The sequence below is a fragment of the Mercenaria mercenaria genome, chromosome 10 (genome assembly GCF_021730395.1).
Source record: "Mercenaria mercenaria strain notata chromosome 10, MADL_Memer_1, whole genome shotgun sequence".
Taxonomy (NCBI): Eukaryota; Metazoa; Mollusca; class Bivalvia; order Venerida; family Veneridae; genus Mercenaria; species Mercenaria mercenaria.
Window position 1 is genome coordinate 63,035,422 of NC_069370.1, and position 26,864 is coordinate 63,062,285.

General features: G+C 34.1%; 3 protein-coding genes across 4 annotated transcripts in view; 2 read left to right on the forward strand and 1 right to left on the reverse strand.

Moving 5' to 3' along the window:
- Positions 1–1,133: 1,133 nt before the first annotated feature.
- Positions 1,134–19,682, reverse strand: LOC123561407 (uncharacterized). 2 transcript variants are annotated; one of them, XM_053553222.1, is made up of 13 exons: positions 19,380–19,682; positions 17,639–17,783; positions 17,268–17,461; positions 14,994–15,200; positions 14,577–14,698; positions 13,692–13,848; positions 13,117–13,248; positions 12,440–12,682; positions 11,762–11,881; positions 10,126–10,162; positions 9,402–9,427; positions 4,475–4,559; positions 1,134–2,332 (listed from the first exon to the last, which is right to left on the reverse strand). In XM_053553222.1, the coding sequence occupies exons 1-13, from the start codon at positions 19,462–19,464 to the stop codon at positions 1,870–1,872; spliced, it is 2,016 nt and encodes a 671-aa protein (XP_053409197.1). In that variant the 5' UTR covers positions 19,465–19,682; the 3' UTR covers positions 1,134–1,869. The 2 variants fall into 2 exon arrangements, with proteins under 2 accessions (XP_053409197.1, XP_053409196.1); XM_053553221.1 differs by having other exon boundaries at positions 9,312–9,427.
- Positions 19,683–19,906: 224 nt separating this feature from the next.
- LOC123561406 (uncharacterized) lies at positions 19,907–23,470 on the forward strand. Its single transcript, XM_045353754.2, has 2 exons — positions 19,907–21,035; positions 21,423–23,470. Exons 1-2 carry the CDS (start codon positions 20,746–20,748, stop codon positions 22,945–22,947), a joined length of 1,815 nt encoding a protein of 604 aa, XP_045209689.2. The 5' UTR covers positions 19,907–20,745; the 3' UTR covers positions 22,948–23,470.
- A 1,013-nt stretch (positions 23,471–24,483) lies between these two features.
- LOC123561404 (rRNA 2'-O-methyltransferase fibrillarin-like) overlaps positions 24,484–26,864 on the forward strand; it is a 29,412-nt gene continuing 27,031 nt past the window's right edge. The window contains exon 1 of the mRNA XM_053553223.1: positions 24,484–24,587. Coding sequence (XP_053409198.1) covers positions 24,575–24,587 — 13 coding nt within the window. The 5' untranslated portion in view covers positions 24,484–24,574. The remainder of the gene's footprint in view (positions 24,588–26,864) is intronic.

The window sequence follows — 26,864 nt, forward strand, 5'->3', positions numbered from 1 at the left end:
AGTTTTTATATTATCGGTGATTCATTCAACACTGTGAGCTTATTTTGTTTTTTCACCATTGTCAGTTTTATGAATGTGTTCATAAAGTGACACAAAAAACCTACATGTAATTTGCCATAAACTTTCACAATACAGTAAGGGCATGGACGAGGTCCCAGGTTCCCGCAGAGTGGATATGTTTTTTAGGGATCCAGGATAAACCTTAGTACAAACACATCATGTCAGAATTTTATATGATCTGGTAACCTGGTCAAAGCTTCTGATCTTGAACATCGCTGCAATACGTGTACCCGAGGTCACCGTCTTGCACTGAAATTTCAGTGGATTCTAGAGAGAAAATAGATATATCTAATCAAAATCAGTCTGCTTCTTTTCTTTAATGTTATTCTCTGAATGTTTCTGCATTGTTACTTAAACTTTTAAAGCTTAGTAGCTGTGATCGAATGCATGTTCGCCTCAAGGGCAAATGTCGTTCGTTTCAAGGGCAACCTCCTATACAACACAGATTTACCTTTATTAATTTTGTTTTTAATTTAAATAACTGTGAAATAACATGACATAGGAAATCTTGTCTTGTGTAAAGTTTTTACGTCCAAGTAGGCCTATGTTCGAAAAATGAAAAATTCATATCCCTTCAAATAATTTTCACACAACGTTACTGATTAAAGCGTCTAGGACAAACCACTGGATTACAACAAATATAAAATGCGACTGGTTTATCAAAATAATTAAGAACCTCGTATATGTAAAATTATGGAGAATGTGGGCACATAACTGCTAATTATTAATTAATTGTATGTGAAATCCAGTGGTAAGTCGTTCTTTAGGGCAAATCGACTCAAAGACGAAAGGGGCAGGGGTGGGGGTAAGGAACTGATAAAAGTGCGGGGTGTTGGGAGTTGGGTAGAAAGTGGATATGAGGGCACTACCTACTTATACAGGTTTTACAATGGGTATATCTATACCACCAATACCGAAAATATCGTACTGAACCCGACCAGGGTTTGTCAACTACGGATACATGAATTTGGCATGTGTAGAATGGTCATTGATGCTACCGATATATGTTAAAAGTACATATTCTGTAGAATACCTTCGTATAACCACAAATGATGTTATCAAGAACTCAACTATCAAGAACTAAATTCTGTTTATTTCAAGCTCATACATTCCTTGTATAGAATGAAGCAAAATGAACAGCATGCATTTACCCTCTTAGGTAACAACATTGAACATATTATCCTTAATGACCAACAACAGAATACTACATCTCTATGTAACGTTGAAAACTGCAACCTAACCAAAATCAAATAAAGAAAACTGTGACGTCATTCGATCTCGGGCTTTGAAGAGTTTTGAACCATTTTTAAAATGATTCACAACTGTTCACATTGATTTTAAACTTTTTTTTTCTTTGAATTTAGAATAGTATTCGTTATTCTATAAAATCCATTAGTAAAAAACTTTCCAAAGGCACATGTAAGAGACAGTCATCCTAAATGCCATAATAAAGAAAAAGGACATAATACAATTGTTCGGCAGGGGAACTAGTGACACTCGCCGCATGCTTCAGGTGTTATGATATTATTCATGAAAAGATAAACGTCGTGTATAGATTGTGGATTTAAATAACCATGTTATCAATATGCTGGAATTCTTTTTGAACATCTAAAGTGAAGTTATAAGTTTAGTTTACGTTGTACCTATGATACAGTTAATTTCTCAATCACACTAATAACACTAATAAATTTTAATTGTGCTATAGTGCATTTCTTTTCCTGTCATCAATATCTCTTAATAACATAAAATATCTAAAACGGCAAAGTTTTAAAAGAAGGTGGTGGTGTGTCATTGTTGCACAGGTTGATATCAAACGACTGTGTTTTTATTATGCTGATTCGTAATCTCATTTTTACCCATTTCATGGGCTTTCTGGTCTTCAACTCCAGAAGAATCTTTGTTAATTTCAGATCTTTGGACTTTATCATATGGATAAATATAGTTTGGATCTTTGAAATCCTGATTCTCTGATCCTTCAGTTAAGGTCGTTAGGTCCTTTGGACTAGAATAACTCCTTTTCATGTTCACGGGCTCTTTGTCTTGTTCATTTATGTCACCGGACGCTTTATTAGTATTTGAACTTTCGTTTGCACCTGGATCTTCTAACAGCGCATCAGCTTCATGATAAATATTTTCAGATGAGGTTTTTATTTCTGCATAGATATGTTCTGATGCTTTGTTTATACGTATAGATGCAGTATATTCGTTCTGTGGTACATGAACGTCCTGACTTTCTCGTTCTTTCTGATCGCTCTGTCTTTTGTTTTTGTATCTAAAATAAAAGATAACAATATATGATTAAAGAATTATGTACTGTCTGACGAAGACGCTGTAGACAAATTTTGGACATAGGTATATTTTCGAGCGTTATATTTTCGCCACTTCATATGGGTGGCGAAATAGGCGAAAAATTAACCATGACGAAAATATCCCAAAGTACGGTACTAGAAAAGTAACCTATAACACTCTACAGACCGGACAGGACAAGATCAATTTTGACTTTTGACCTCCAAGTGTGACTTGACCTTTCAGCTAGCTATCCGCATATTGTGCAGGACACGTCGTCTCATTATTGAACAAATTTTTCAAGTAACATTAAAACTATTTGATGAGTGACACAATTATGGACCGGACAGAAGAAAAGATTTTTGAATGACGTCCGATTGTGCAGTAACCTTTCAGCTAGGGCTCTGGGTATTGTGTATGAATTATTGTCTCATTATGGAAAACATTTGTGCCAAGTAATATTAAAATCCATTCACTGATGATAGAGATATCGACCGGAGAGGAAAAAACTATTGACCTATGACCTCAAAGTGTGACTTTGAACTTTGAGCTAGGGTCTGGTTGTTGTGCAAACATGTCGTCTCATTATGGAAATATTTGTGTGAAATAATATTAAGATCCCTAAATGGACCGGACAGAAAAAAAAACTACTGAACTTTGACCTCAAAGTTAGCATTGACATTTGAGCTAGTGGTCTGGATATTGTGCACGACACGTTGTTTGATTATGGGGAAATATGTGCCAAGAAACATTGTAATTTCTAAATGGATGGCAGAGTTCTGGACTGGACACGGAACAGACCCTGTTTATTCCATGTTATCTTTTGACATCTCCAAGTATGGCCTTAACTTTAAAGTTAGTGTCTGAAGTTAGGGTCCTATTATTAGGAAGGTGCGAAGTTAGACTTTGACCTTTCAGCCATGTGTCCAGAACTGGCGCAAGAAGATTCATCTCGTTAAAGGGATTGTTTGGAAAAGTAACAATGGTTTGATGTGTCACATAGTTATGGACCGAACACGACGGTCGGATGGACAGAATGACGGACGGATGGAAAAGCGCAATCCCATAGGCTCTGAAACTGGTTTACAACCAGTAGGGGATTTATGAAGACAATGGCATAGATGTTGTATACATGCTCATATTGTGGTAAAAATAGAAATATTTCAAGACAACTTTTTAGGTTTGAATTTACCATCAAATATTTAATAGCAGTGTTGATTTTCCGTCGTAAATTTCAGACATTTTGGAGATATAAAAGTTATCAATTTTGCCTAAATATTTTGAGTTACTGTTAAAATATTTTCATTCTGTGGATCAACCAGGTTGTTGATAAAACGACTTGTTCAAGTCTAAGTCAGTGAAATGAGTAAAACGAAAGAAATGTAAATTTATCACGAATTTATTTTATCAAAAAGCACGCAACTTTCTCTCTGCTGTTGGATCCGCAGAATGAATTGCAGCTTTATGCAAGATATTAAATTATACATTATTTCAAAATGTTCAGAGTGTGATAAAAAGAACCTTTGAGATTTTAGGGTCTTTGAAATTGTCAATTTTATTGCCAAAACTCCCTGTGAAAATTTTCGACATGTAAGTTTCTTTTCTTCTAAAGTTTACAAAATGTGTGCATGGAAATGTTTTATATGCTAACTATGATATACTTTTTAGCAATCTCTTGGTGGTAATAAGACACGTGGATCATTATATCTGTATTCAAATCATATGCTTTGTGACGTAGAACAGATTTTTTTTAATCTATTTACATAAAAACGTGAAACTTGTTTTCCTAACGAAGGCAATGATCATGCAAAGTAAAATACTGAAATTGCAAAAATAGTAAAACACAAAAAAGTCTTTAGGCAGATCGCTATGTACATTTATTTTGAATTCCTTTAAGCTGATAGAATTCTGGGTATCCATAATGCTTTTAGATTCTTCATACATTCAAAAAACTAGGCGATCAAGTGTGTAAGCCAGTTAAGATACGAATATCTTTTCTCTAAACATTACTTGATATATAAAGTAGTTTTATTTTGTATATATATAACTATCAAATATTACACTGACTTGGTAAATATAAAGAAGTTTGCAAATTATTTTCCTGCCTGTTTTTTTTTTTTCGCCTTACCTTCTGTAAAGTAACGCTAACACGACGATCGTTATCCCAATCAATACTCCACATACCACTGCTATGATAACCGTTGTTTGTGAGCCTAAATGTTAAAAGAAATGCAAAATATTATAAGTTTTTAAGTCTAATTTCAAGCCGTATTGTCATGCGACTACGTATTCAACTAATGCGATATTGTCATTCTCCAACTAATTTGAAAAAAGAGATTTTCGCCTATGACCGAAGGAGTATTTATTTGGGTTTTACGACGCACCAACACAGTATAGGTTATATGGCGCCAAACAGGACTACAAACTTTGGTTTTATGACCGACGGAATGGCAGACAAAACACGTAATCGCATGGGAAAATGAGCTCACTTACTTCATACCTGAAGATTGATATACGATAGAACTGATATTTTATAGAATAGCTTACGATTAAAATTAACAACCAATACTTTGAACATGTTGGCAAAGGCCAATTGCGCAGAATACATTAATGCAATCAGTTAATCAACCTTAGATAGAAATAAATTCACGAAAAAAAACGTTATTATAAAATTTCATAGAAAGAAGAGAACAAGTAGCATGAAATGTGCAAAAAAAGTAAAGGTATATAATTCAGCTCTGAGCACAAGGTTTTGTTAGGTGTTTTGTTACGTCCACTGAAATGAATTTTCATTGTAGATTTTTGTATTTCCTAAATGGTTTTCTTTTATAATGTGTACCAAATTGTTTACAATAGTTTTGTGACATTTAATTTACTATGGTTGATTTATTTGAAAATCCGTAGTTTGCCTTTTATAATAAACGAATTGCTTACTCCTGAATCACATGTACTTTGTGAAAAAAGTCAAATTTCTTTCTCAAAAAGGTTCTATCAGATCAGGTTTATAATATAATGCCTAACATATTTCTCAACGCTGGATTTTTAATAAATGTACATTTAAACAATGACAAATCTGTGCAAAAATGAAATTCATTGTTGAAATGTTGAAATTTAAATGCACTTATATTTCAAATGAATAAAAGTTTATCGCTTTCCATTTCTGTTGTTCTAAGAAGATCAACATGAAAAAAAACATACAAAGACAAGGAACAGCGATAAAAAAAATACTTGAAAATGACGTTTCATTTTTCTCTACGAAACAGAACACGGTCAATTTTAGTGTATACAATTCTGTACAGTTGCATGAAGGGATTTGATAGAATTCAGAACAGCTGACTTTCCCATACGTGAAATCCGCTAAGATACAAGTTCGCATTATGAATTATTATATAGTAGAGAGAATTTATACGAATTAAATCATCTCCACAATATACCAAACCAATTATGACAAAGCACCTAGCAGTACAAACGAATTTTGTATAGTTGTATATACATGCTTTTTTATAAGGACAGAAATTCTTTTATGAAGTATAAACGACCACTAACTCAGGTAACAAAACACCTTACATGAACCTTTATTTCGGTGTTTAACAACAAAAAAAACGATTTGAAATACATTCTGCTTATATATTTTGTCTTTGTTGAGTTTGTAGTAACATCGGCACAATATAGGTCATATGACGACTTTTCTAGCTGTTTGTTATGGTGAAAAAAGTTCTCAGGTGCCCATCCGAACATTATTTGAGGCATGTATAAGCACCAGGGTAGAACCACCGACCTTCCTAAGTTAGCTGGATGACTTCGTCACATGAGGAATTCTACATCCAAATAGAAAAACCTTATGTAATGCGAGAGTGGTGCAAGAAGCAAGTAGGTCGTGACAGAACAGGTATAGCAAATATTCTGACTAAAGGTAATATATTCAAAGCGTTCATAAAGTTCAAACAAATGACTAAAAAGTTACACATAAAGCATTTGCATGTAGGTAACTTAAAAATGTAGTCAAAGCATAAAATTAAAATGTATACAGAACAATTAACAATTAACTAAGCCGCACGGAAGTCAATGCCTATGTTTATATGATCAAAGCCATAATGTTGCTATAAATACCAGCCTTTTCATAGCAGCGACTTTTTGTTTAAAATGCAAAGAAAAAAGATACAAGTATGATATAAATGTAACTGAATAAACATATTCATTAATGCATGAAATTAAAGCACACCTTCAGAAAGGTGAGAGATGCTAAATAATTTATGGTGGTGAGGTATGAAATAGAACTGCTGTTTGTAAAAGCTAGACAATGCTGTAGAAGGACAAGACACACTCTGTGACACACTGACATCAAAAATGTAAGTACTATTTCGCAGAGCGTAAACAACAATGAATTAACGGATTTCCGCCTTTGATTTATTTGAAAAAAAAATGTTGTTAAAATGATGTCATATCCTTATCTATTCAATACCGAAGAAATGTCTAATACAATAACAGTCATTTGGCTGACTTTGACATGTCTGTGAAAACTAAAAAATGGAGCGTGACAAAACTAATTGTGGACACAATGATAATATAGGATATAAACTTTAGATATAAATCACGTCTCAGTTATATCCCGTTTTATTTATTAATGACAGACAGATATGTTTGCTTTACTGGTGTCCACCTCATTCAAAATGTGTACATGAGAAAAAAAAAGATTTCATTTTTTGTTTGTTTGTTTTGGGTTTAACGCCGTTTTTCAACAGTATTTAAGTCATGTAACGGCGGGCAGTTAACCTAACCAGTGTTCCTGGATTCTGTACCAGTACAAACCTGTTCTCCGCAAGTAACTGCCAACTTCCCCACATGAATCAGAGGTGGAGGACTAATGATTTCAGACACAATGTATTTTATCAAATAGTATGTATTTTATCAAATAGTCACGGAGAACATACGCCCCGCCCGAGGATCGAACTCACGACCCCGCGATCCGTAGACCGACGCTCTACCTACTGAGCTAAGCGGGCGGGCTAAGATTTCATTTAAAAGTAACGATAAAATTCAGGAAAGATAGAGGTATAACAACGTTATATTGTGTTCACCATGTACACGATACAACTATCAATTAAAGAGCGAAAAGAACACATTATATTTTTAAACAAGTCGGCCAAGGTGGCCATAAGTCTCTCACCTGACCTTGTCTGTTTGACCTTTTATATAAGTATAATATACTGAATATTTAATGATAACACGATTTGAACAAATCTTGGAGAAGACCAAAATAATACTACATACCAAGTTTAATGAAGATCCTCCAAGCAGTTCATGAGGATTCATTTAAAAGTTTTTCTATTTGTACCTATAGCGACCCATAAAAGGGGCAAAGCGCCCACATCTGCATAAAGTTGGGAAAGGATTTATAATGACACTGCGGACGAAGAAACCGTTAAAAGGTACTTCTATTTTTTAGTTCTAGTGGGAGACGATGTATGATGTTACAGACGAAGTGTGATGAAGATCCGCGAAGCGGTTCTAGAGACCCTTTAAAGATATTTCTATTTTAAGATCGAGCGGGCTCTAAAAGGGACCAAGTGGCTCTATTGGAAAAAATTTGGGGAAGGTGGGGGGACCTTTGAATGATGCTACTGCCAGGGTTTATGGATCCTGAAAGCGGTTCATCAGAAGAAGTTATTTAAAGGTATTTCTATTTATAGCTCTCGCGGCCCTTTAAAGGTACCGTGAGCACCCACTTGAACAAACTTAAGAGAAGACCTTGAAATGATGCTACAGACCAAGTTTGATTAAGATCCATGAAGTGGTTGATGACAAGAATTTGTTTAAATATATTTCTGTCATAAGCGCTTGAGGCTCCTAAAATGGAACGAACGCATTCATCTGAACGAAATGGGAGAGGACATTAGAATAATGCTGCTAAACACATTTGATGAAAATCCAACAAGCGATTCATGAGAACAAGATGTTTAAAAGTAGGTCTTCTTTTAGCTCCACTGGCCCCTATAAGGGCAAGAGTGGCACCATCTAACATAAGGAAAGGGCCTAACACTGATGCCTCAGATCAAGTCAGATGAAGTCATCAGCAGTTGACTGAATCGCTTTTATTTTAGCTCTAACGACCCTTAAAAGAACCGAGTGTCCCTAATTGAATAAAAGTGGGAGAAAGGACTTTATAGTGATGCTGCAGACCAAATTGATGTATTTTCATCAAGTGAGTGGTTTGAAGGTACAGTGTATTTCTATTTTTGGCACTAGCGTCACCTAAAAGGGGCCGAGTGCCACGTGTGAACAAAACCTACCGACCAAGTTTGATGAAAATACAACAAGCAGTTCATGAGAAGAAGTCATTTGAATCTATTTCTATTTTCATCTTTAGCGGTATCTACAAGGGGCCGAATGCCCTCATATGAACAAAGTTTGGATAAGGTTTTATACTGGTGCTACAGAACAAGTTTTATGAAGATTCATCAAGCGATTCCTGAGAAAAAGTCGTATATAGGTATTTCTGTTTTTAGTTCTAACAGCCCTTAAGAGGGACTGAGTGTCCCCATTTGAACAAATATGGGAGATGCTACAAACCAGGATTGACATAGACCCATCGATCCATCTAGCGGTTTATGAGAAGGGGTTTGAAAGTTTGTTTTTTATTTCTAGGTCTAGTGTCCTCTTAAAGAGGTCAACTTCAACCATTTGAAGAAAAATGAGAGAGGACCTTGTCAGGATGTTATGTACCAAGTTTGGTGTAATTCTGACCAGTAGTTTCAGAGAAGAAGAATCTTCTGATATCTTTATAAATTGCACACGATGGGCACTGGACCATCCACCTTAACCCATAACTCATCCTGAACCGAAAGCTACTAAAATAAGAAGTGTTTTAGGTAAAATAAAGTGAGAGGATTTTTAAAAACATGAAGAGGATTTCCTTCACCGTACTGAGACAAAGTGGGGAGTAAAATGATATAGTAACGTATTACTGTTGTCATCCTGCACGAGATTCACGTGTAAACTTGTAATATCATTGTCATGAGCATCTGTAATACTGTTATTATGATTGTACCCTGTACCTGTATCATTGGCGTTCTGGGAGGAACTGAAATGGAAATTTAAATGACATAAATTATATATGAAAACAAAGGTATTATCTAAATTGAAGTTTAATTAAGTTAAGACAATATGTAATGAATGCGTTTAGTCTCGCATAACAGTACATGCACACCATCATTTGTCTTGCCTAATTGTAATTTTTATATGAATCAACGTGTAGGAGTTAATCCGTCGGCGCCGTTAAACAACTACCAAACGCTCAACGGCTAGATTTGTATAGGATTTCAAAGTATATCGAACTTAGACGCCGAAAGAAGCGAATGTTCATGTACATGCATTTTAGTAAAGTTGATAAAGTTGATGAAATATTATTTATCCGTGAGCAATTAAGTAGTTACAGCAAACAGCAAGAAGATGGTTTTGTAAATCGTGCCAGGCTGATGTTTTTAAAGTGAAAATATTATTTCTAATACGGAAAAGACAAAACATACAAAGCAATATTCAACGTATGTAGGGGATGTTACATTGAAACTACAAACGAAAAAATGACGTTAGTTCAGTATATAATGGGGAAAGAATTTATGGTTTAAAACAAATTGGCACTCGTATTAGTACTGCAATAGAAGGAAAAGAAAACAACATTTAAAAAGATAAAGTTTCAGCCTAGATTAAAGACTTAGATATATTCAAATTTTACTCCTGGCAGACCTAGGCTGAAGAGAAATAACGTGCACATATATATACCTTCCATTTGATGATGATGTCTGGTCTTTCTTCATATCTGGATATAACAAAATATAGTTAGTGTTTTGTCACTGTCAACATATATGATAGAAGTATTTTCAGATAAATACTCAAACTGCTGTAATAGGGGTTCTTTCACGTTCATCTTTATCTTCATAATGACCGATGCAGATGATCCGCCATTCTATTGCTGGTATTTATATTATGATAAAATAATTTAATTTCTAATCTTATTTTATGACATGAAATTTTGTCGGTATGAACGAAACTGTAATTTCGGGTGGATATGAACTAAGTATTTCAACTATTAACCCTTACCCTGCTAAATTTCTATAATAAACTTGTCCATATTTCAATATGGATAGCACCATTAACTGTTAAAAGGGGTGCTTACCAAAACGATACTGACTAAATGGCGAACAGTGCTGATCATAATCAGACTGCACGGATTTGCAGGCTGATCCTAATCTACACTGATCGCAAAGGCAGAAACAATCGTGTCCAACATAAGGGTTAAACATAAAATTAATTTACTGGATAGTTGGAATTAAATTTTGAAATCCATGAAAAAGTAGGTCCCAACGAAAAATAATGATTTCACAATGTTTTACGGAAGTCATCTAAAACTAGTTGGCATTTTCGTGAAATTTAAGCTATTTGGAAAAAATTGAAAATACTTATTACAAAAAAAAAAGAAACTATACTATATGGGTGTGACTTCATCATATAAATGCTACATCCTAATTGGTCAAAATAATAACTGGCGGGTCAGCTTTCTTCAACACAGACTTGGCAGACGGTGATATACCTGTGCATCTAACTAAACTTGAATTTACTAGTAAAATAAATAATATTATCACACTGTTAATATGACGAAATAACGTCTTTTGTTGTACAGCGAAGTGCGATCTCTTAGCTACACTACGTAACAGACAGGAATCTGCAGTCATTTTAACTTCAAGTAAAAGTTAAAATGTTTCATACTGTATTTTTCAAAATATGTAAATATATATCATTAAAGGAAATCTAAGCATCAAGTTAAGATTTTAGTAAGTTTTGTTAATATCATATATTTATGAATATGAGTACGTGGTGACTCACACAGCCACGACCTATATGTTTATATTCAAGAACACAATCGACGTGTTTCTTGAACAGCGGAGCATATATTTTGATAGAAAGTTATACAATCAATCTGTGCGTCAACATAATTCCAGAAGCAATATGCTAAAGGTCTTGCGAAGTCGCAAATTGACATATATATAAACCTGGTATTTACAAGTGAAATGTAGCTTGATATAACATACAATCAGTAAGACTTGAATGCAACCAAAAAACTAACAGCATTTTTTCTCGTTTCAAAACGTCATATATATATATTTACAAATTAACATGAAGAGGTATATATATTTAATGTTCTTAAAATGAACTATATATCCATGTTAGTCGTTGACTAAAGTTATGCTTGATCACAGACAGAAAATGACAAAACAATACTCAATTAATTGTTTGGGTTTTTTTCTTTTTTTTTTTTTTTTTTTTGTAAGAAATAAACTCACTGAAAACACTCAGAAGACACAAGGACTTGATCAAGACAAGAAACAACTGAAATTATGAAATTAAGTAGAAAACTTACTTATTGAGCAAATATATCTGAACTTGGTTTGACAGGCTGTGATTTCATCAGATAAATAGATGTCTCTTTGACGCGTAGCCATACACCATCCGGGTTCCAAGTTTCTCCATAGACTAGTTTCTAAAAATTAAAGTCAAAATTTATATCTAAAATAATTAGTTTCAAATGCATAAATAGCAGCGGTAACTTATGTTAAATATACTTAAATTCTAAGGCGACAAGGAATCTAATAGGCCTAAGAGTTTACTTTGAAGAAAAAAGAATATTTAAATGTGACATGCTAAACCCGATACAAAATTGATTATAACGGAAATGGTGATGATGAATGCATGACAACAGAGACGTATTCATTTGAAATTTAGTAGAGTTTAACCTGTCGGTATAGATAGCCTTTTGGAAATGAAACAAATGACCTTTGTTTGACAGGTTTTAAAAGGAAAGTGGAAATTATGTTTTAATGAGCAGGTTCTATGTAGTGTCCTTTAATCGGACGTGGTCTTGACTAAACTTTCATTTTAAATTTAAAGATGTACGGTGACATGCAACCAGTGAATAAAGATTACCTGCAAATAGAAATCTTTTTATTTCCCACAAAAGTAGATTTTATCCACAGGATATAAAGTTTCTGTAAAAGGACAATAGTTTCATGTTCTATAAGAAAGATCAGAAAATACTTACCTCCACGATTTTTTGGTTCCCAGTAAATTGTATATACGTCTGCAAGTATCCTTGAAATATCAACCCAAAGGTTGTCAAATGGTTGGGAAAATATCACATCTGGATCAAGGACTTTCTCGCCAATCAACCGCATCGTACTGTCGTCACTAGTACATTTCGCACGAGCCTCGAGCATGATCACTTCATAAAATCGGCTATTTTGGAAAAACATAAGCTTTGGTAATGTATTATTCTCTTGCAAAACTGAAATGAAAATGACGGCAATTAACACACATACAAAAAGTGAAAACATACATATTAGAGAAAAACACTTTACGACAAAAGTGCATACATACCTTAACGCTTAACAAACAGAATACTGCAAGAATATTGCTTAGGCGTATGGCATATTAATTCAAGCATTCTTGCCTAAAACAAACCGAATAATTTAACGCTAAAATCGTGATTTTTAGATATTAGGAAGATGACTGAGAGCTCTTTTCTTGTGTAATTCGCCTCTAATGACTGCCGAAAAAGCAATCCATATATGAAAGTTAACGCCTAAAATGAAATATCGAGAACATCCAAATACTGTTTCATTCCTTATAGCGCTATCTAACTAGCACTAAAGTAAAAATAACTGCAATGGGTTTTTAAGAATTATGTTATACAATTGAACAGAATGTCACAACACTAACTCTGTCCACAGATGTAGCCCACACGTTTATAACAGTTTTCGGATGATAGTTTTGTAGATGTTTCCAAAATAGCACATTGTTTGTATTGGTATGTTTGTGGGTCTGATATCCTGTAGAAAATATCTTCCGATGCTGAAAAAGATACAAAATAATTTCATATTACATTAAAGGTATTGTTTGTATACAAAGATGGTCTTCAGGACAAAGTTTATAGAGTTACATAAAACTATTGAAAGTTGGTGTAAAAACGATTTACCGAGTCACAACCACTTTGCAAAGGTGTGTAGACTGCAGATACTGTCAGAATCAGATATACAGTAATATGTAGAATCCCCAAAATATTGAACAAATACCGAAGCAATTTAACTGCGGTATAAATACTGCAGAGCATGTATGTAATATACAGAGGGCCCATATATTATACTGCGCTTTTCTTATTAAAAGTATCTGTTATAAAGAGACTACAGAGAGTGTCTGAATAAGATATACAATAGTGCGTCTTAGTGTATGTAGAATCCCTCAATGTCCACTTTACTAGATCTATGTGTAATATCTTTAATGCTGAAACAATTTACCTTTAGTATAAAGACTCCAGTACGTGCCGGAACCAGATACGCCAGACCCACAGAAATAGGAAGAATCCCCTAAACATTTTTTATTGCACCATCCCGGGAATACTTCGCTTATATTGGATTTCAACGATTCAGTTGGCATGCAGCGGCAAGACTGTCCCTGTAAAATAAGTGGTGGGTTGCCTCAATCTTAAAGATTGTATATTACGGACTTTGACTGACCAAGAACATACTTGTTATAAACATGTTTTTTTTCATTATATAGTTATTTTCTTCTTTCTGTTTCAGTATTGCGCATTGTGTGTCAATTGTGTAATTAAAGCACGTGGTAATATAACAAAGGAATTTGAAATAGGCACTCATAAAAGTACATAATTCATCTTTTATAATTATGTTACTGTGTATGGTTTATTTTAACAACCACTATGTACACTTGGATGTAATTCGGTACCAGGGCATATATTCATCAGGGTTTAAAGTTTGCCAGGAATTTAAGCTTAGATTAAGAAACTCAACATACAGAGGTTTAACCGCTAACTTACCTTATGTAGCCAGTTACTGTACATGAAAATAAAATTATTTCCATCCTTCTTGTCAGTACAGGATTTTTTGTTTATATTTTTCTACATGCTGTACAACAGTATCCATTTTGCATTTCATTCTAGGGAATTCATCATAAGACCTTTGTAATTTTTGATACCTCTTGTAGTTTTGAATCACCCATATGAACTTTTCGGGATATCCTAACTAACATAACAGTAATTGTTTACTAAACATTTTAGTGAAATTCTTAATTTTTAATACTTTGTTTTGTAAAAGAACAAAATTTACGCGAAAGACTGTTATGGATTAAGTGAATGAACTTTTTGATTACTTGAGAAAACATACAGAAAGAAGGAACGCTGATGGTTCTGAGGCTATGCTACACATCTGAAGGCAAGCCTGAGCAGTGTTGTTTTCTAAATTGAACTCTTGAAATACAAAAGTCTCCTCATTGAACTGGTAGCAACCTGGAATATATGGAATTACTTATGGAAAAGTTATACTGTATTAAATTTACATAATTATACAAGCTCTCTTCTCTTTTCTTGTCTGTTTTTAATATTAGTTTCTCTATCTCCCCGGTACATTTAAGAGGTCAGTTATATAACCAACCACTGACTGTTACTGTCAATAGTTAAAACAATCGGGTTTTCAAAGTTTATAGAAACTCTCAAACCATTACGAAAATAGTGATTTCAAACTCCATTTGATACATGTTCTTATGGTTGTCAAATTACGAATACATAGCGCTACTACAGTTACCATTTGACCATATCCATGGCGTAAAGAAACTCCTTGTCCAGTAGCCTTTGTTTTCATTGTTCTCATTTTCTTTGAGTTTATGAACAGACCCAAGAATGTTCTTATATTCGCCTGAAGTTGCGAGTGTCGCTTCCTTTCCTTCACATATTTCTTCAGCATCAACCCAACTATCTGCACAGTGACTCACAAACATGCCTTCATGCATCTCTGAAAGAAATGTTAAAGTATGTTCATAACAAGGCCAAGTTATGTTATGATTAGTGGTTGTTTCTTACTTTTCATTAATTTCAACCTTAACAAATAGTGTGTTCTCTATTAAATTTCCATAAAAGCTGTTAATGAGACACCAGCTGAATAAAAAACCCATTTAAAAAAAACAGTTTCACTTCCTCTTCCAACTACATTTTCAGACTGATATTTTCCCACAAAACTAATTTTGTTGTTAGAGTTTAGATAGTGTAAGAGATAAAAAAAAGAACGCATCTGATGTTTCATCGTTTATAGAATCAAGGACAGAGACGCATCCGCTTTATAAAGAAATCCTTCTGTAAGTGTATGAATAAACGTACTCAAAATGGACAATGCATAGACAAGGAGGATAAACTACAATGAGAACAAAACAAACAAGCAAAGGAACATAGTGTAGCAGTGTTAAATATACAGTGCTTTACAAAACGGTTGACTATGTAAAGAAAACAAACTCGTCTATGATAAATGTATTCCATTGTCCGTCTGAGATCAAATAAAATACTAATATAAAATTTCTCATTTCGTTTCTGTATTTGTTGAAATGCAGATCAACATTTTCTTTATCAAGTTACGATAATGTGTTATTGTACGTTCACATTTACCAATTATTAAAATTTTATATTCAGTTTAAAATTTTCTTTTGTTTCTTTTTAAATGTTTAAATGTGTATTTTGTGTCGTTTTTATTTTTTTATTATTTTTTGTTGATTATAGGGTACATTCATTCAATCTGTATAATAAAATCCCGCTTAATCCGTCCACTGATATGGGAATGTTGTACATTTCAATAGACTTCATAAGAAAATAAAATATGTGAAAAGATCAACTGGAAGCATAGAATGCAACCAAGCAATGTATAATAGAAGACTCGGTTTGACAGACTCTGTTCACGACAGGCAATGAAATATGCAATCCCTTTCACGCCCCCTAGCACCAGTTTAAGCGGCGGAGCTCCCCAAAAGACCAGAAAATATGACAACACGAAGTGCAAGTACAGGGAGACTTCTTACAGCTACCACACGGCTCTTAAAGACTGCTGTTGTGATAGTTATAAAATCTATGAAAAGATACTTTGGCACTCATTTAATTTTATCTAGAATCAACTATGAGTATTATATAAAAAAAAAAAAACATGCTAAAACAAGGTTATTTCAAAGCGTATTAGAAAAAAAATATCATTCTGACTTTATTCTTTTCTATAGGTGCCGTCTTTACCTATAAGGGTAGTTTGTACATTTGCTATTTTGGAACTAGTTTAAACCATTTTGAAAGGATAAGTATATTTTCCTTATATTTTTAGGAGGAAGATTACCTCAGCTTTTTGTAACTATCTTAGGACAGATTAGTGTCATCGTTTCCATGTTGATGAACTCTTCATAGCTAATATTTTATTGATCTTGTCGTGGTATCATATTACGAGTGCACAATACACACACATTTATTTCCGTATGAATAGTAATATTTTAATTAGGAAAGCTGATTATATAGGTTGTTCTGTTTCGGGTTAGCGGTGTACATAAACAGTATTTCAGTTATGTACGTAATGGCGGGTGGTAAGCCTCAGTTATGTACCAGTACCAACATTTCTCCGCAAATAATTGCCAGTATCTCCAAATGAGTCAGAGGTGCAGAAAGAATAATTTCATATCAAAACATCCCAGAGAACATACGCCCGACCGGGGATCAAACTCACGACCCCACGATCCCTTTGCATTCTCACAATTGATATATAAAGCAGGCAGACTGAAAGCTGATATTATCTATAAAATATAAAAAGAGAAGGGGCAACACACATAGATATATAACAGGGTAATCTTACGAAATATTCAAAAACTGAGAACACTTTCATATTTCATTACATTTTGTATCTAAATAATGAATACAACCTATTTAGTTGTATAGCATGTAAATAACGTGAAGAAAGAAGAAAAAGATGCAAAATAATAATATACTGTAAAACGACGACAAAGAATATTGTAAATAAATTTGAAAGCGAGAACAGCAAAATTACACATATGCTATTTACCTCCAAATGTCGGTGAATTTGAACAACATACGCTGGCGTAAGCATTTGATCTTACGTTACATATTCCTGTACCGGTTTTCCACTCTCTTTCAATGCATTCATCAAATTTACTTTCATTCCCATTACATTTGAAGTTTTCAAGTCGATAATCTGGGTATTCAGGAATATAAACATTTTCATCTCTTCGAGAATATCTGTAAAAAAATACATTTCACATCAAACATAACAAAATTAAGTTTGTGAAATGTTGGATCATGCTCTTGTTTTAAGAAGAATGAGTGCATACAGTGTAAAACAGCATAATTATTTAATAATTAATTCATTTGCTGCTTTACTAGTACATGTTTTAACGTTTTGCAAAATTGACTTACTTGTAATTTAATTGCCTGCAGACAACGGACGCCTCCTCTTCTCCAAAATTGTAATCACAAACCTTCCCCCATGTTTCATTAGCATTTCTTCTCACTTCAACTCGCCCTTGATTTTCCGCTTGTCCATCTTTCAGGCGTACGTCAACTTCAGATAGAAATACAGCAGTTGAAACAAACAAAAAAGACAGGACATCAATTAGAATAGACATTTCTATGTTGGATATGTCTATTATATGAATAATAAATATGTACATAAAATACATAGACAATTTAAAAATACAGACAGCGATGGCAAAACACATAAAAGGGAATCACCACTGGTGCATCAAACTTCACGATCTATTTACCATGTTCCAAAATTTCAGTACAGTGTGAATAACTATTATTCATTTAACTGACACCAGTAATGGTCATAAAAGGCATGATATGTAAAATACAGAAACGGTCATGTAGACAATAACACAAAAAGACATACCAGCAAATAACATATGCATGTTCTCATTGACTTTACAGGAGAAAGAGCAGCAAGTAAATGCCATACAGGGCTCTACAGACAGGAGGTAAGTATCAACACAGCCTAGTGTTTTACTTATACAATGCTGCTATCGAAGAAATGTTAGCAATACTGATACACCACAATAGTTATGTTTAGACCCATATTATTTTAAATAAAATACCACAGGCTATTTAACACGACATAAATGAAAATGTTGCAGGCTCGTTTTGATAGAGCCTATTAATGGCTGGGTTGAACATAACTCAACATTTGCACGTGTTACGAGTACCGAAACAAAAAATGGCCACCCTTAGATGTATCGATATTGCACCTTTAATGATACACAGAGTACAATTCCCTGAAAAGCGGTGTACTTTTCCCATTTGAAATAATGAGTTTTGCCCTAAACGAGGAACAAGGGCATAACTACACAAACTGGAATTTAGAGAGATTGTGGAACCAAAATATCACAAAAACCTGACAAGCAGACCCCATATTCAAGGAGTGGTTAAACAATACTCAAAGCTATTAAACCGGGAAGGTTGAAACCACCAAAAGCGAAAATGTGCATGTTGTATTATTAAATGTCTGGATGCCATGACCGAGTGGTTACGTTCACTGACTTTGAAACACTTGCCCCTCAACAATGTGGGTTCGAGTCGCGCTTGGGGCGCAGAATTCTACATATTTTGTACTAAGACTTAGATTATTTACAAATAGATGCTCCTACAATACGTCTGTGTGCAATGCATGAATATGTGATTGATTAATCGAATGCAGGTATATTCCCTATCACAGGGAAACAAAACATATAATTGTAAAGTAAAAGTGATATATATCTAAGATTTTGTACCGGTACTACAAATTTGTTAAAACACCAAGAATTATTATGACAGCACTTAACATTTCGTACTTAGTGACAAGCCAAATATCTACAGGTCAAATATAAGTGATGATATTATCTACTTGTCCAATAGACTATAAATAGATGAAGATTTAACAATGAACAATGACAACAGGCGGAAGTGTAGACACATTTGTAATTGCAGTACGTGACATCGTTTATATTTTCAAGTTAAAATTTTACCTTTGTGGTTTTAAAATTTTGTCAATAATAACAAGGAAAATAATCTTACTTTTCGGTTTATAAACAAAAATTACTACAATAAATCTATTAATAATTCACAAACAGAAAATGTATATGTAATTCATTTTTGATTTCAAGTTCTCAAATATAGTACATACCTGTATTTACAATAGAGATACATCCGCCCAAAACAACAACAACAATGACAATTGTATTTAAGTCATCCCTGTAATGTCTGAACATTTCTTTAAATAAAACAGAAAATAAAAATATTCATATGCTATCGCTTGTAAATCATATTCTCGGTGTATTAAACTTTATATTTACTTAACAGGTAACATATTTTCCGTGTTTATATTTAGAAGGTTATACACATTCCAATATTTATAAGGCAAATTCAGCATATACACACGAGCACTCAACCATTTCAGTACAAAGTCTCAGTTATTATAACTCTCTATCGATTCATCGATCCACTTAAAACATTTTTCTCGTTAGTTCAGTGATATCATTGTATTGTTCGTGTTTATAAGTTTAAGTCACTTTTGGTTGACAATATAAAACCACTTGTAATGTAAAGGAAAGATAAGTAATCAGGAAATCTTGTTATCTTCCTTATGCTCTTTCGTGACCAATAACACAAAGACATCTAACAATGTCTTTTAAAGTTTAAAATGTATATTGCTTGAACAATTACTTAGTCATTTTTGCATCGCATTGTCTTAAATATATGGAAAATATATTTCTAATGTCTGGTATTAAATTTACATAAATTTCTTGCATCGAAATATCATCGAAAAATATATTTACAATGTTTACTTCATATGCAACGGCATCGAATTTACGTGGTTGTTTTTGTTCACAATTGGGCTGTTCAAAGTGTCTTCATTTACGCCGACTTTGATAGCACCTATTGATATAGGACATGAGAATGAACCACAGGAGTGAAACTTCGCTTTTTTGTGAATACATTGAGACTGTTGATTTTCTTCAGCATTTCAGAAACATTTCAGGCACTTTACCAGGATTCCATTCAATCAAGTCTAAAAGAAGATCACAGAATTTTCGAAGAATGAAAGGCATCCAGGCAAAATGAGAGCATGTTCTGATGGAAAGTGAAGCATCTATCACGCCCCAGCAGGATATTATTTTTATACCTTACACTAGCATTTTGCTAAAAGAGAAACATATATCAAAGACATGACTTTTTAAAACAAAAACACACATCTTAAGATGTTTTTAGATGACTGGTTTTCATTTCAAAATTATGACAGAGTTGACTTATATATCACAATATGCATTAAAACAAAAGCTTTTCACGCTAGGTTCAGTCTATTGTTTGCTTTTCAATCCAAAACCATGCTTCAGTGCCTATATGTTAGACATAGGTATCCATGTTTCATGTTGGCATATATATACAAAATCAAAACGTTCCGTAGAATGGATATACGAAAGTGAAATATTTAGAAACATGAAATGAAATTTCTATAAAAAACATCGCAAAGTCGCTGAAATAGATTAAAAATGGCGGGGATATTTGGTGATGCAAGACATGCAAAGAAAGATGTACTGGCTGACATTGTGACAATTAAGCACGGGTACGAAAACTGTATAATGGACGCTTCGATTAGAAAAGCAGTTCTTACTGCGTCTGAGAAAGATGTTAAAGAAGATATGGGAGCAATTATAGAGAAGTTGCAAATGTTGTTAAAAGCCATACACAACAACGCCCGCTACGAAGCATCACAAGAAGTTAAAAAAGAAACAGAGAAAATTAATGATGAAATAATATTCCTCGAAGAGCAGTACAAGAGGTAGATATTATTCTGTTAACTGTAAAAGAATAAAACAATTTCAACTTTTAATAAGATTTCTCAATGCTTTCAAAACCATGAAATTTATAACTCATTTCACGAATTTTATTACGGAGAATAATTATTTTCGTTTACAGCTGATGAAGAAAATATGCAAATGCATGTACTTGGTATGCTCAAAATTGATTAAGGATGTTCGTGAGCTTGTTTTGCTTGATTCTTAGGTCATAAATCTCAATTCTAGGTCTCTTTTTTGAATTGATAAGTCAGTGGAATAAGTATCAATTTCAACAAAGTTATGTAGATTATTGTTTAAAATCATTATACTCATCGTACCAAATGTGCTCTATAAAATGACACACATTTAATTTTACCGTCTTATTTCAGCCTTGAAGAAATGGAGGAATATGTCAAAGAAAAGACATCAAATACAAATATGAAACCACTAAAGGAAGGAAAAGAAAAGTGTGAATATGCAAGAGAAAGACTCGACGCACATAAAGAAGGCATTACGAAGAAATCCGCGAAATTTGTGCTACATCCGATGCTGACTCAAATTTTAGAGCAGATGGAGACGTTCGCTATGGGGAGCACAATGGTATTACCGGTAGAAAATGGTCCCTCTGAAAACTGCGACGATGAAGAAGATTTTGAAGAAAACAGCAGCTTGTTCGAAACTATGAGACAGGAACCAACAACAGATCCAATTAAAACAACTTTCATGCGATCAAACTCTTCCAAATTAATACAATTACCAGATAAAAAACAGAGACCTACGCCATCAAGGCAAAGCTCGAAACTGGGTAATTCAGCTGTATCAAAGCTGACTACGTCGAGACAAAATTCAAAGTCAGAATCAACTATATCCACACCCAGGTCATCAGAAACTACTGAGAAAAAGTCAAAACTTATAAAACGCTCGAATACCAATGTTTCTGTTATAAAAGAAGTTAAAGAGGATAATATGAAAGATCGTTACAGAGCTATTGCAGGACTTAGAGCAACACTCACAGAACGGTCCACTTCTGTTCCACTCCTGAATCTATCTACAAGAAGGGTCAGTGTCTTCGAAGAAAAGAAAACGGAAGATAAATCACTTTTACAGATAAAATATAGAGAAGCTTTGCAGACGAAAAAACATGCCAATGGGTGTTATATAACCGGTATTGCCACTTTATCGAACGGAACGGTTGTACTCTGCGACAGCGTACATGATTCGTTGCAGTTATACGACCCAGAAATTCAACAGATATCAGAGATGAACTGTCCTCATCCGTGGAGTGTGGCTGCAGTATCAGATACCGCGGTAGCCGTTACGCTGCATTATGATCATAAACTGATTCTAGTTAAAGCAGCGAAAACGCTTGAGCGGATAAACGAAAAGGATATCGTTTTAAAATGCAATGCTTCTCTGGCGTATGATGTAAAGTACTATGCCTACAGATTATATACATTGTGTATTGATGGCGATGTCCACATTCTGGACTTGAAAGGCAGAGAATATGGCGTCATCAAAACAAGAATGCCGACAAATAGTCTGAAATACTTTGATATTGACTTAAAGAAAGAGAACGTTTTTGTATCAGGCGAAAAAGGAATCGCTTGCTTGAATTTCCAAGGGTTGCCTCTGTGGAATTTCAAAACCCAAAACAAGTCAAGATTTGTCTGCACCGGTGTTCTCGTGTGCAAAGGATGCCTGTTGGTCTGTGATTGGGAGAATAACAGTTTGGTGGAGATTTATGATGATGGAAAAAGTATGAGAACAGTGTACAGCGAGAGGATAGAAAAACCTGTGGCAATGTGTCAATCTGAAAATGGTGGAGATATATTCCTCACACAAGGAGATTATGACTTATCGGAGGAAAAAGCTAGGAGTGTGAAAGTTTTGCAAGTTGACCTCAAAGAAAATTAATATACATGCTATGTATACATACTATATGTGCTATCAAAATTTGAACTTCTTACCGGTGTTGTTTTCTTGCGCACTTGCTATTCTTTGAATTAATGACTTTTATATAACTGTAATTAGAGGACGGGGTTATGAAGTTTATAATCTTGTGATCACTTTTGATAATTTACTGATTATGTATGTATATTAGAATCAGATACAGCAAATATTCTGAATTTATCAACCCACTCTAATATTTTACGTTTCAAAGTTAAAACTGACTACTAACTGAAAGAATTAAAATGAAAGGAATTTAAGAAAATGCAGCCTATTTTAGAAACTAGGAAATATCAATCGCTTGTCATTTATTTATTGAAAATGACTTATGTGTGTTATTTCATTTGCTTCGAGTTATAGTTTGCGAAGTTCAACAAGTGCAAAATGTAAATATTTTTCCCGTTATTTTACCTGGTTTGTTTTGTGAGTGTTTGTTATTTATGTTACTGTTGCTAGATTTCATTTATAAAAGATCACAGTGAAATACTCATTTTAGATTCACAATTACACCATGAGGTTTCACTTCCCGTTACTAAATCCATAATGTATCCCTAGAAACATGTATTGATCTTCCTGGTTCAATAATGGCACTGTTTTGCCGCAATTTACTTTCATAGCTCAAAGATGTTGGAGGAAAAGACCGGTTTGCTTCTCACTATTATAGTGCGCTACCACTTGTTCAATAGTTTTGTTCATGGCTTATTGTACGTTTGAATTAAAAAGGAGACGAACAACTCGCTGTGTGATGAAACGAAAAGGATTTAGCTCAGTATGTGATGAAAAAAGTTTAGATATATATGTAAAAATATATTAATGTACCGCTATACAGTCTGCAATCTTGATTTCAAAGCCACCAAAAGATAGCTCTGTCTGAAACGAATACAGCAATATGGCTCTATATATTTTAAAACTTTCAACCACTACAAGAGTAAGGCGACTAAATGATAAATGTACACCAGTTAAACACTAAGACAAAGTCAAGTCAACCCCGTGTCTCTTTTCTTTATTTTACCAAATTAAGTAGAATCTAATCCTTGTAGAATGCTATCTAACCGCCCCTACTAGGACACTTACCTACCAAAATTCCAGGTAGATATCTAATACTCTAGATCTATTTGAATTCATCTTTTCTTAGAACTATCAGTACCAAGCTATACAACCAAGCCCAAGCTTTGGACTGTTTAATAGTTATCGTTATCACCGCATGGCGTTTATTTAAACACGTAAAAATCGACAGGCTAAATATATGAACTAACAATACATGTAAAGGTGAAGCCAAAATTATATTCTATAAAGTAACATTAAAAACTTTTTCGTAGTTTATTGTAGCATTAAATGTCTACATAACACAAGTACTGTTTATAATTAAGGGTGTCAGACGCTTCACCCCCAAGACTGTTCCTCCCAAGACTTTTCAAAACGTGAAACGTCTGGAATTCATAATTTAGAGGCATTTAACCTGATATTTGTAATTCCCACAGATCGCTATTATTCTGAAGCCCTTTCAACACACACCGGAAGTACAAGAAACACGTGTATTTTCAAAAACATTTTGCAGACAGAGAATTATTGCCTTATAGTAATCAAGATCATCATGGGAAGACCAGGTTATAGCTTTAACATATTGTACATTCAATAAATTCATCATTTTTCATCGTTGTCATAAAGAGGCGCGGCATGTTAGCTGTGAAGTTGATAAACGAGAGCGTAAATCGGACAAGCAGGATTTTTGGACAAAAATCGCAGAAAAAGGAATTCATGAGATAGCTTTCTGTTCTGGCGATTGACTTTAATGTACTCTACTCGAAACTTTTTCAGGATTCTGCTTGACATTGATGAAATCAAACATTGTCAAATATACCATTTCTCTTCAAATTATTTAGTACTTCTTCCAGTTTACTGGCTATCAAATTATTTAGTACTTCTTCCAGTTTACTGGCTATAGGAGCGATTGTGTTTGTACACAAATCCATTGTATATTCTATTTTTAGAACTGATTAGACCAGATCGGGTGGGCAGGCGCCGAGCGACCATGTTTTTGAGTCAGATATGAGTTTTTCTCGATTTTCGCGGGTCAAAATCCGGAACCTCGGGTCTACCGAACACTGGATACTGTACTGCTACCTCAATAGTTCGTAAATGAATACTTCAAGCAGATAGATAAGTTACCGTGTTCCGTTTCCAGGTTTTAGTACCAGCATTACATCCGGGCATTCCAAATTTCAAGAAAAAATACACGGGGAAAACCAAATTCTGTAATTATTAGTAATTTTCGGTGGTCCATCGGACCACACAGATTCGAGAAGTTAGTGGTCCTCCCTGAAAAGCACTGGTCGCGGACCAGCGTTAGTGTCGAGCCCTTGCGTGACGTCAGGGCGATCTCTCCTATCTTCAACTGACTGTTCAAAGTTATTTGCCAGGTAGTAGCGATGTGGGCAATTTTTTCTTCATTTCATTTGTTATGTTCCTGAATGCAAGGTCTTATCGGACTTAATCATTTTCCTATAGTATTTTCCAACACAATTACAGTGCTTTAGGGTATAGAGGATAGCTTGCAGGCCTTTTTTTCATCAATTTGGGAATGCCACACCGGTGGAATTGGGGAAAATGCTCTCGGAATTTGTCTTAATTGGGACAATTTGCAAATTACCAAAATCTACATAAATGTATTTTTGTGTGAAATATTAATAAATTGCATTTCAGTAATTGTTCAACAGTATTATAATTTATCTAAATATACATACAAATTAGCAAAACTTTCTTAAAACAGCAAAAACCCTAAAAGGTATAATCATTTGGGAATTTTGAATTAAACTTTGAAAAAAAAACATACTTTTTCGCATTGGGATTACCTCCTTTTACAGGAGGTAGATTTATAGGGGAAAAAAGCCCTGGCTTGGTAAATTTTATATTTAGACTTGAATTATTCAAAGAGCTATAAAAATAAAAAGATTGGCAACTTGAAAGGCATATAGAGCAAATGTCGCCAACATCCCGTGTAACGGAATGAGATCTCGTTTACCGGAAGTGGCGCTTTTTTCTATGCGCCATTTTGTATGCGAAAGCAATTATTCATCGGTAAAATAATTACCGTATTTTCCCGAATTAAGGCCCCCCCTCTCCCCTCTAATTAACGCCCCCCCCCACCTGTTTTGGAGGGAAAAAAGTCAACAAGAACGAAAAAAAATCACCTACCTCATTTTTATAAGTCCACATAATAAGTTATTTACAGTAAGTATCGAATGTATTAAGAATTAAACACACTTTTAAACAGTCCATGTACCGTAAATCCAAAACGTTTATACTAAGTACGGTACATATCCAATCATCAAATAGAAAATTAAACGGTAAATCCATTTTTGATTTGTTTTTGCACCACCCGCGCACAAGCTTCCTGTCGACTTTAAACAAATTTGCGGCAAAGTGTTAACCTTTTCTTCGGCAGTTTTAATAACTTTTAATTTAAAAGCCGACACATAAGCAGCGTGTCAAACCACTGACATTGTGTATTGCTACCCGCATGTACTAAGGAAAATATTATCGGAGTACACAGCTGTTTGGGTATGATGACGTAATGTGTAATGTCACGAGCGTGTCACGGAATACATTAGGTACCGTATTTAAATGCATTATTCTAAGACACACTGCATTAAATTGGATACCAAGCCCGTGGCTACCAAATTCCAGCTCGGGCTACCGATTTTCCACAGGTACAAGCCCGACTGGGCTACCGAATTTTCCTCATTTGTTTAAAAAAACATGCTAATTAAAAGAGTACTGCATCGTGATTTTCCAGACTGAGAAATGCTTATGGAATTATTGGTTTTTGCACTCTTACGTGTTGACAATCAAACACAGTGTCAAAGAAGTAACTGCAGCGCTAA

What these genes read in the sequence shown, in the direction of transcription:
- LOC123561406 (XM_045353754.2), top strand. Translation starts at nt 20,746, where the DNA reads ATGGCGGGGATATTTGGTGATGCAAGACATGCAAAGAAAGATGTACTG. An exon ending in CTCGAAGAGCAGTACAAGAG is followed by an intron (nt 21,036 to 21,422) that starts GTAGATATTATT and finishes GTCTTATTTCAG; the next exon opens with CCTTGAAGAAATGGAGGAAT.
- LOC123561407 (XM_053553221.1), bottom strand. Translation starts at nt 19,464, where the DNA reads ATGTTCAGACATTACAGGGATGACTTAAATACAATTGTCATTGTTGTT. An exon ending in TGCAGGCAATTAAATTACAA is followed by an intron (nt 17,462 to 17,638) that starts GTAAGTCAATTT and finishes ATTTTTTTACAG; the next exon opens with ATATTCTCGAAGAGATGAAA. An exon ending in CAGATATATTTGCTCAATAA is followed by an intron (nt 10,163 to 11,761) that starts GTAAGTTTTCTA and finishes TGTTATATCCAG; the next exon opens with ATATGAAGAAAGACCAGACA.